Source organism: Myzus persicae, unplaced genomic scaffold, assembly GCF_001856785.1.
Source record: "Myzus persicae strain clone G006 unplaced genomic scaffold, MPER_G0061.0, whole genome shotgun sequence".
Lineage (NCBI taxonomy): Eukaryota > Metazoa > Arthropoda > Insecta > Hemiptera > Aphididae > Myzus > Myzus persicae.
The window spans coordinates 914,323-925,345 of NW_019101135.1; the positions used below are offsets into that span (position 1 = coordinate 914,323).

Genomic DNA, 11,023 nt, shown 5'->3' on the forward strand with positions numbered 1-11,023 from the left:
AAAAAAAAAAAAAAAAAAAAAAAAAAAAAAAAAAAAGACCCTCTTGGCAGGGGGGGCCAGAAAATAGTTAAAACTATATTTTATATATTTTACTCTATTAGACCAAAAATAAGATTCTTATCTATTATATTACACTACTATACTAGGTAATCACTATAAAAATTCCTTTTTTTGAGAGTTAGGAAATCGATAATTCAAGGAATTATATATTATAGGTATGCAATAATAAGGTACGGTCCACAGGAGGGGCAGTTGCATACCCTGCCCCTCCCGTAGTACCGCCTATGCGTGTGCTCTACCTGTGATCTACTCATTACCTACTATCCAGTTCTTTATCGGCAATTCATCGTTAACGACGATTTTTTTTTTTATTATTATTTCGTCTCCGATAGTCGATAATAATTTAGTGTACTTTCCGATTTCGACGGCACACGTAGTCCTTGTCCGTCATTATTTCCATTATTTTCGTCTATTTCCGTCATTTTTTTGTTTTTGTTAGGTAGTTCCGTCATGCTTCTCAAAGATTTTTACATTCGTGTTGCAAGTTCAGAGCAAGCGTGCACTGCATTCTTACGAGAATACCAACTTTTAAAAGATGTGAATAATATTGACCCTTGGCATAAGTGTGGCACAGAGATGTGTGAAAAACGACGGAAGAACCGTAATGGTGAATTTGTGCCTATATTCAGGTGCCCAAAAAAAGGTTGTCAAACTTTTCGTTCAGTTCGCCAAGGAAATGCCTTTTTTCACTTTACGGACCCCAATAACAGAGTAACATAATATGTAATCTAACACTTAGCGAGATTATGGAAATAGTGTTCATGTTTGTCATCGAAATACCTCTCATTCAGGCGGCTGAACTTACTGAAAGATCCAAAAAAACGATCACCGATTGGTATAACTTGTGTCGTGAAGTGTGCACTGCTGTAATTAAAAAAAAAACAAAAATGCTTGGCACACATGTCAACCCCATTCAAATAGACGAAGCCCGCTTCGCCGGTCGTCGAAAATATAACCGTGGACGCATGTTAGGTGGAGATAAGCCACCAGCAAATACGGATGAGGGGCCACAGGTCCAAAACAACCGCAACCATGGTGTCAGGGTTGATGGACCGTGGGTTTCCGGTCTTAAGCAAGGAAATGGCAGTAGGTATTTTTACGTAGAACGTCGTGACAAGGATACTCTTTTACCTATTATTAAAAGGGAATGTGAAGGTGGTTCTGTCATTCACTCAGATGAGTGGTCCTCATACCGATGTTTAACACCAGAAGGGTTCATTCGTGAAACTGTTAATCATCAAGAAAATTATGTTGACCAGTTAACAGGTGCGCACACACAGGGTGTTGAAAGATCGTGGTTGGATGCAAAAATATCCATACTGAAGAAAAAGAGAGCCGTACCTATCCATATTATGCTTCAGTCACATTTGGTTCAGTATTGCTGGAAGATGTGGCGGAAAAGTAACCAGATTTGTTCATTGCATTTTTAGAAGATATGCGGGAGACATATATAATTAACGACGACTAAATTGTCTAAAAGGAAACTTGTATTATGTTTATGAATTTTATATTTTATATTTTATACTTCCAAAAATAAGCTGGTAGATCGCACGCTACACCAGAAACGAGCTGGTGAATCGCACGCTACGCTATAGCACCCCATAAACTTTGAGTTGGTCATAAAAATGTACATAAAAAAAACAGTCAAACATAATATTTGGAGGTAGGAAAACTGCACAACTATATCATGGACAAGGCGATGCGAAAACAAGTGGCGAGTGATGATGGAATACACTAGGTACAGCTGCAGCTCATGGAAAATAGCTCTTCTATAGTTCTATGACTATCGAAATTGAGATAGCCATCTTCAAACCCCGGTTTTTTTTACTTATGCTAAAAATCCATCTAAATTTCTAGGCCCAGACGGTTCTTTGAGTTTGACATGGTCACTTGTCAATGTAAGATTTGTCACTCCTGTTGCTCACTCGCGCAGCGACCGTCCCTGTTTAATCAAAGTATTCAGAATGTTTTCGAATGAACACTGTATTTATGTGTAATAAATAAGGCTCGGATTTATATGTAAATACATATTTTTACTGTGAATTGATAAATTAATTTAGGTAAATGAAAAATTAGTTTCAAGGGATTTCCAATAAAATGAACTATATTTTATTTTACATATTTTTACATATTTTGCCATAAGTACATGTTTTTACATATTTCTCAATAATTCCATTTTTCCTACATATTTCGATAATTTGTTCATTTACGATTTATTATTTATTAATACAGACTTGCCCATGTTTAAAAAAGTACAAAATAATACTGTAGAACTTTCTCCTTCAGACATAGTCAACATGCAATATTGTCCTATAACATCAGTCGAAGTTGAGAGATCTTTCAGTCGATATAAATCAATTTTACGACATAATCGGCGATCTTTCGAATTCGAAAATTTAAAAATGCATGTTATTATTAATTGTAACCATAATAATTAGATAGTTAGATAAATATTTTTTTTTATTACATTTCATTTTAATTAATAAAAATATTTTTTTTTTTTTGATAATACATATTATAAATTTTTTAGCACATATTTATGTACATAATTTTGTTTTTTGATAATATATATTATACATTTTTTAGCACATATTTATGTACATATTTTTGTTGTATAAATACATACTTTGGTTAAATAAATACATATAAATCCGAGCCCTAGTAATAAATAATAATTAATAATTATTATTATGAGTTAAATAGTGAAAACCGGGGAAAAAATTTAATATTTTTCTTTGAATAGCCGCATTTATTGTCACTATAATGTACAAGCGCTAGTGCTTGAATTTCCAGTTGTTTTGTGATAACTGATAGTAGTTATCTAGTTTATTATCTATTCTGTGGTGATATTAAAAACCAAATCAAATTTAAATCGAAACGTGACATAATAAAACGATATTTTGAATTTCAATACTCATGTCTGAAATTAAATGTCAAATAATACATTTTAGTGACGGACAAGATAAATTACACGATTAAAAATTATGTCAACAAAACTCAAAGTAGAGACCGAAGTAGCTATCGACGATAATAATAAATCACAAGTTCATAATTTCCAAATCAGACCTACACACAATCAAAAGTAAGTCGTACAATGAATTATGATAATAATACAATTCATTACATTTTAAACGTATGTTTATACAGCTTGTATGTACAAATAATTATAATTAAAAAAAATAAAATATTTTGTGTTTGTTATTTTTAATACATTTTTGAAACTCGTGTGGTTCAACTCAAGCAAAAATGTCAAATATATTTTCAATAATTTATTAAAATGTGGTATAGACAAATTTATATACTTAATGTAATTGTATTTATAAATAATTGTAATTTTATTATATTTTTTTTAGATTCAAAACTCATATTGCAAAAGAAGCTATTCAAGAAACTCTTCTCAAATACCTGAAGGATAAAGAGTATAGTCAAATTCAAGCTGAAGTACTTTGCAAAACTATTGCAAGTGAAATCAAGGATAGACTTAAAGGTTTTATTTATTTTCCTTTACAAATTCATAAATTGATATGTTCATTATTCATTAGTGATATTAAAATACTTATTATAAATTTTTGTCTGTGAAATAGCAGATTATTATTGGTTTTAAAATAATAACTTCTATATTATTTCATTGAACAAATTATTTTAAATATCATCATTTATAATTGTTTTTGTATATCTGTATATTTTAAGGAATACAAATAACAACCACTTTTAGTTGTGTGATACAATATTTTAATTTATAGATCAGTGTGTGGACAGCCGTTACAAGTTATTGGTACAAGTTGTTTTGGGTGAACGACACGGTGCTGGTACAAAAGTTGGAGCGCGTTGTATTTGGGATGCTGATACTGACACACAAGCCTCTGATCAGTTTTTAAATGTAAATTTATTTTATAATGTCATATAATTACCTGACTTTCTATTTTTAAATATTTTTAACTACTAATCATGTATATGGAAAGTATACAATTTAAATTACTTTTATTTAAAGGTATTAAATTGAAAATATTTTTTATTTTAGGAAACTATTTTTTGTATGGCAGTAGTGTTTGCTGTGTATTTTTATTAATCAATTAAATGCATAATATATTTTAATTTAGTTATCTCGGTAAGTCACTACTATATCATTTATTATTTTGTATTAAAAAGTATTATTTATTAATATTATAATTATCCTATGTTACTTTATATAGAAACTATAAAAACTAGCATACAACTAAAGAAATTTGATATTTTGGCCATCATGTCTAAAGAGGAGGTTGATGATGTCTGGGATGATTTTATAAATTTACCTGCAGACCCTCCTGAAATGCGTCAAATATGTTTTTCATGCGAGTGAGTTTAATTCAAAATACTAAGCATAAGCTTGTATGCCGTATTTAATGTTATTTGATCACTTATAAATCATATTTTATTAAAAATAAGATATATATTTAACTTTAAATATAATTCCTTATAATGTATCTATTTAATTTATTAAGTATAGTACATACATTTATCACATAAACTGAATATTTTGTTTTCAGGCGACCTCAAAATGTATGTTGGTGTAATTATTTGCCCAAAACAAGGCTAAAGCCTAAATGTCGAATTATTCTACTGCAACATCCAGCAGAAGAAAAAAGAAGTCTTCGTACTGCTCCGATGTTGACATTGGGGTTGGCAGAAGAAAGTTGTGTTGTTTATAAAGGGAAAAAATTTCCTACAAAAAAGTAAATATTTATTATATTATTATTGTTTACTTGAATAATTATGCTTATTGGTTAGTCTCATAAATACATTAGATTTATACTATTAATTTTGAAAAGTAGATAAATTGTTTATTTTATCTATTAACCATTTGTGAAAATAATATAATTACAACAAGTATTAAGAAAATATTTTATAAGCCAAGCTAGAGTTGAAGGTAGACAGTTATTTTCTTAGATATCTACACATTTTTTACATTTACAATTACAATGATAGAAATATACTCAACATACACAATATATTGTATATGATATACCTGTACAATATTACTAGTGATGGGCATAATCGAATTATTTCTATAATCAAGTTATTAGTAATCAATATATTATTATAATCGAGTTATCACTCGAAATAATCACTCGAAATTTACGATTGATATTACTAATATTAGTTATTACATATAATCGATATACATATTTTCATAATCGAATCATCAATCGAAATAATTACGCAAAATGTTCAATTAATATGATAACTTGGAATAGTATTAGTTTGTTATTAATAGGTATTCGTAATAGTCAAAATGATCAATATAAATAAAAATGTGCATAAATCATAATCTCATTTTTTATTTAAACATTTTAAACGTTAACCTGGCAAATTATTTTAGACATAAATAATAATAGTTACTAATAAATTTAACAATTGTAATTACTTAAAAAAATTTAAATTACTATTTAAAAAAATTATATAATCTAGATTTTTTGAAGTTAATCTGCTCCGACGGTCGTTAGTTATTTGCCCCGTTTTTGAAAATACTCGTTCCGAAGGAACTGATGTAGCCGGTATACATAAATACTTCAGTTGCATTTTATATAACTCTGGAAAGGTATTTTTATGCTGCTTCCAGAAATGTAATGGATTTTTTTTTCCTATCCAACAGTGGCATTTCTAAATATTGGCGAATAATCAAAGTTGAAGTTGTAGATGGACTCGACGAAGATTGAACTTGTGAAACTTTATTATCAAAATGATCCCAAATTGAATTACTTGTATCAGAAGTTGATGCTGTTGTTGTAGACTGAATTTTATTTACTTCAGTATTATAAATATCGTTATTTGCACATATTATCATCGGTGTTAGTTCGTCTGATATCCATTTTTGTACATTATTAGCATTTTCGAGTAATCCAAAAGCAGTTTTTTTAAATCTAGGATCCAAAAATGTTGCTTTTGCAACAATCTTATTCTTTTCTAAATGCCCCAATCGCCGATTGACTACATCTATTAAGGTAGTTTTAAATGCTTCGCCTATAGTATTTTTTATTTGTACACTTTTTATTATATGTTGTAAGCCTCTAATTAACAGTATAATAGAAGAAATAGTTATGTAATTTTCTCCCGATAACTCAGCAGTCATAATCTCAAACGGTTTTAAAATATGAATGCAATCTAATAATATTTCCCATTTATTGCAGTTTAAGTCATTTTTACTTGATATGAGACGCTGAAAGCAGGTATTCCTATGTAATAACGTACACCGTACACAACAATAATAATAACATAGTGCACCATGACTAAAATATAAATATTAAGTAATGACTAATATAAAATATTATTCATTCAATTCTTTAGTTTTTACCGTTTACCCTGTTCGGAGTTTTGAACTTAGGATTCTAAAAATAAAGTTTCGAATAAGGTACCTCAGTAGTCGAGTAACGAGTACTCGAGTTACTATAGTTTGAGTGAAAAATCACTCGGTTACATAATCGATTGTTATTTTAATAATCGAGATATCTCGATTATTATCAACAATCGAGTAACTCGATTATGTTCACTCGATTATGCCCATCACTAAATATTACAATTATTTACAAATTTAATAAAATAACAATATTTTATCTTTAAAATCATGTTTATATTTGAATTATTTACAGACTACATGTTTGCAATAAAAATTGTAGATATCATAGTATAAAATAAATGTAAGAATATTTATTTTGTGATTAATTTATAATATAGTAACTTGTACTATTTGATTTTAATGCCATGCCGGTATAAATTATTTTTCATTTACCTAATTATCTTTTAATATGAGTGTTCGGGTTCAGTCACATAATTAGTTTCTAAGTCAGCGGTTTTTAACCTATGGTTCACACTATATACGCAGATGCGTGTATTCATGATCGGCATGGAGGCTATCCCTATACTATTATTATTTAACACACTTGTATAAACTTTTTTGTGCTCCCAAGGGCTCCCGTGCCACAAAAGGTTAAAAATCGCTGTATACTTAAAAATTATTGTTACCTGTACTATTTTTTCAACACCTGGACCAGCAATAGTATTCTTTTATAACTAATATTTTAATAAAAACTATCTATCCTTTAGAAATTAGGTCAAATGGTAAAGTCTCAAAATGCACTTAAATATTTCATTTCAACATCATCTATAATATAACTAGTTTAAACCTATAATATAGTATTAGTGTATTATTATAGGTGGGTATTATTATTATTTACACTTTATTTTACATAAATTTCTTTTTGTTTCATTTAATTAATAATTAATTTATATTGAATTTTGAGTTATGCCTACAGTTATCAGTACTTATTAGCTTTTGCATATATATGTTCTTAATAAGAAGAATAATATCTGAAGTTTTACGTTTTTTTTCAGACATGTTGGCCTGTGGGATATATTGTCATCTAAACACTCTGTTTTATTGTATCCTTCTAAAAAAGCAATTGATATAGTTGATCTACCAAAAGAAACTGAACTTCATAATTTGATTATACTTGATGGTACTTGGCCACAAGCAAAAGCTATTTACAATAATACACAACTGCTTCAATCAATGATACATGTTAGTATTTATATAATTTAATTAATTTCTATGTGAATTGTGGTTAAGGAGGCTATTGAATAATGTTTGTATCAACCTATGTGTCAATTGTATCCTCCCTCTCTCCAAATCTTTTTTTTTTCTAAGTATCAAAGATATAAAATAAATGTATCTGTTATAATTTATAACCATCAAATAAGTGTTTTTGAACATTTTTACAGTAAATTTAAACTATTAGTTATAACAAACTTATTACTCGAACCACAACTGAACTAGGACTAATGGTAACTTACTTACTCAATCATCATGCTTTCGCCCCTTTTTTTAAAACATATTTTATTTATTAAAAACACTAAAATTTTAAAGTATCAAAGGAACTGGAACATAAAAAATATTGAAATGCTATTATTTACTATGAAACTGAAGTATCAGTGATATATATATCATTGATATATCAATATCTTCAGCCCTATGTTGATTTGAGAAAAGTTAGGTATTGTGAGATATTGATTACTAAACAGTTGCATACGAATATGCCTGGTATTACTACCTATATTTTAATACTACTTATATTTGTAGTGAAACCTGATTTAGCAGACATCTGTAAATAACAGACAAAATTATAAGGTCCAGACAAAAATATATTATGTATTTTAACATATTTTGAATTTTTGATATATTATATAAAACGGATATTTAATTATGGACATGGACAATAACATTTCTCCCCAGTGGCTCTCGGTATTGTCCATAATGGATAATATCAGTTCAAATTCAAATAAAGTTAGCACAGTACAAAAAAAATAGTTCTTACATACCACCAAAGATTTTATCGCAAACAATCATAACGTTTAATGCATACCTGGTCAATATTAAATATAGATAAAACATTTTGTATTATCTTATTTTAACCTTTAAAACAATATGCAATACCCATTATTCTGTTTTACATTAATTATTCAATTATTTTGCTAACACATATAATATAATAGTTAGTAAATATAACAATATATCTATAATATATATAACCCTTACATTTCACTCTTAAAACTGTCTAGCATGGACGCTATAGATGGTCTCATGAATGTCTGGAATAGTCTGGTTGCCAGGTTTCATTGCATTTTATGAACATTTTCAAATCTGTTTTTTAATTATTGGATTGTATATTAATATACCTAACACATTATATAATTTTATAACATTAAATCTCGTTGAATAATTTAGGTGAAATTGATGCACAAATATGAAAGTCATTATATCATCAGGACCCAACCAACAGACGGATGTCTTTCTACTTTAGAAACTGCGATTGAAGCATTAACAGTGCTAGAAAAAGATGAATCATACAAAAATATGTTGCTGAAACCCTTAAATGCTCTATGTAATTTTCAAATTCAGCATGGTGCTGTAACACATCAAAGCAAAGAATTTAAAAAACGCAATCGAACTTATCCTAAGCTAATAGGAAGACGACTTCGACAATATCTAGATGATGGTGATGATTATTAATATAATTACTTTTAGATAAATAATAATTATCATGGTTATATATTTTGTATTATACTTATTATTATTAGTTATTATCTATGATAAGGACAATTATGAGTAGGAACTTTATTAATAAAGTTTTATTATATTTTTTGTAAATTAATAATTATCTTATCTAAGTATGCTGAAAAATATATTTTTTAAATCTTAAATTTCTAAACACTAAAAATTATACCTACAGACAAATATTTATTATAATTATTGTATATTGATGTTATCTAATTAGTTGTAACTCGTAGATAATTGTTCATTAATCATTAAGAATAACTAGTGTACTATGTAAGTACTTATTTTGGTAAAATGTATTATTTAAGGCCATCAAATGGCAATATTGACTATACATTTATGTATATAGTTTTATTAATTACACAGCACCTATGGTTAAATAACATAGACATACAACATTTAATTAGTGGCAGCTAGAGAACCTTAATAATATAATTACATATAATATATTATTAAGGCTCTCTAGTGGCGGCTATCCTTTGGTTCATTTGTTGCTTTAGCAATGCTGCTAATACATGTAAAATATTGGATACAATACGCATTGGGCTGTCACACCTACACTCTTGACGATTTGTATGACAACAGCGGTGCTGCTCGTACCTATGAGTGCGGCGATATTATATAAAAAAAACTATTAGCGTCGCCTCAGCACATCTTGCTTCGCTGGTCCAACCTATTTCAATTAATTAGTATGTACAAAATATTCTTACCTATAAGACATATATTGATGCCCGTCTACGACAGGGTCATGAACTTCAATACCTCCTGAGCCCCAAAAAAAGGCTGTCTTATAGCATACGGTTTACCGACGATGTTACAAGTAACTAGTAGTATGTTACTACTATGCTATAGACGTGTAGTACTTTAAAAGTAAATTTAAATTGATGGCCTGTTAAAATGACAAGCAGGCGTACGTTTTACATATAATATAAAAATTATATTTCTCAAACAAAAAGGTTGCATACTTAATAGTATACAAAACCATTATTTTTCAAAAGTTGAAAGTTTTATTTTTAATTTTATGAGTTGTATTGACATCTTCTTTGTTTGTAAGTTATGACACAGAAAACTATTATTTCTTCCCCCTGTACTTCTTAGTTCTTACTGGTATAAAAATTAATCTCATATCCTACTTACACAGTTATTAGTTATTGCACTCTGCATTTTCACCAATAAAAAAATGGAGTCACAACTCACAATATTCAATTGTGGAACAAAAACAAATATCTAGAGGTGGACCAACTTTACAAGTTCATGGGTTCACGTAACCCACATTTTTTCATCCACACGTTCGAATCATAATTATGGTATTTTGCAAGTATTTGCAAGTCCATAAAAAAATGTGCACAAGTTTACAGTAAGAACAGTGCAAATTTTTTAGTTTGGTTAGACAACTAATGTTTTTTTCATCTGAACTTTTAGAACTAATAAAAAGCTATACGTCTATTGATTTAGTATGAATTATTGGCATTGGATTTTTAAGAACAATTAAAAGTTTAATCACTAAATTAGCCAAAATATTTTATTTACTAATAAAAATCGAAATGAATAATATTTTTTTTTGAATCAATATTTTCATTGTTTGAAAATAATAATGAAAAATTAGTAAAATAATTTATTTTATAAAAATAATTGTTTAATAATTGGTTACACTAATTCTGTAAGCTACTAAACTATACTAAATACATAATATACCTAGGTATAACTAAAAGGGGGCGACTCAACCCCTTAGATCCACGCCAACGAATACATAAGCAAGGACAATTTTTGTGTCGTGTGCAGATATTACATTAGATACAAAACATGAATAATACATAGATAGGTTATTTTAATTAATTAATAACAAAAAATTTAACAATATCTTGTTAAAAATAA

At 28.2% G+C, this 11,023-nt stretch overlaps 2 protein-coding genes across 2 annotated transcripts; both read left to right on the forward strand.

Moving 5' to 3' along the window:
* Nucleotides 1-2,910: 2,910 nt before the first annotated feature.
* On the forward strand, nucleotides 2,911-4,168 carry LOC111027860 (tctex1 domain-containing protein 2-like). Its single transcript, XM_022306319.1, has 4 exons — nucleotides 2,911-3,142; nucleotides 3,414-3,547; nucleotides 3,804-3,940; nucleotides 4,082-4,168. Exons 1-4 carry the CDS (start codon nucleotides 3,045-3,047, stop codon nucleotides 4,127-4,129), a joined length of 417 nt encoding a protein of 138 aa, XP_022162011.1. The 5' UTR covers nucleotides 2,911-3,044; the 3' UTR covers nucleotides 4,130-4,168.
* Nucleotides 4,169-4,277: 109 nt separating this feature from the next.
* On the forward strand, nucleotides 4,278-9,533 carry LOC111027859 (DTW domain-containing protein 2). Its single transcript, XM_022306318.1, has 4 exons — nucleotides 4,278-4,395; nucleotides 4,587-4,772; nucleotides 7,429-7,615; nucleotides 8,819-9,533. The coding sequence occupies exons 1-4, from the start codon at nucleotides 4,304-4,306 to the stop codon at nucleotides 9,101-9,103; spliced, it is 750 nt and encodes a 249-aa protein (XP_022162010.1). The 5' UTR covers nucleotides 4,278-4,303; the 3' UTR covers nucleotides 9,104-9,533.
* The last annotated feature ends 1,490 nt before the right edge of the window (nucleotides 9,534-11,023 follow it).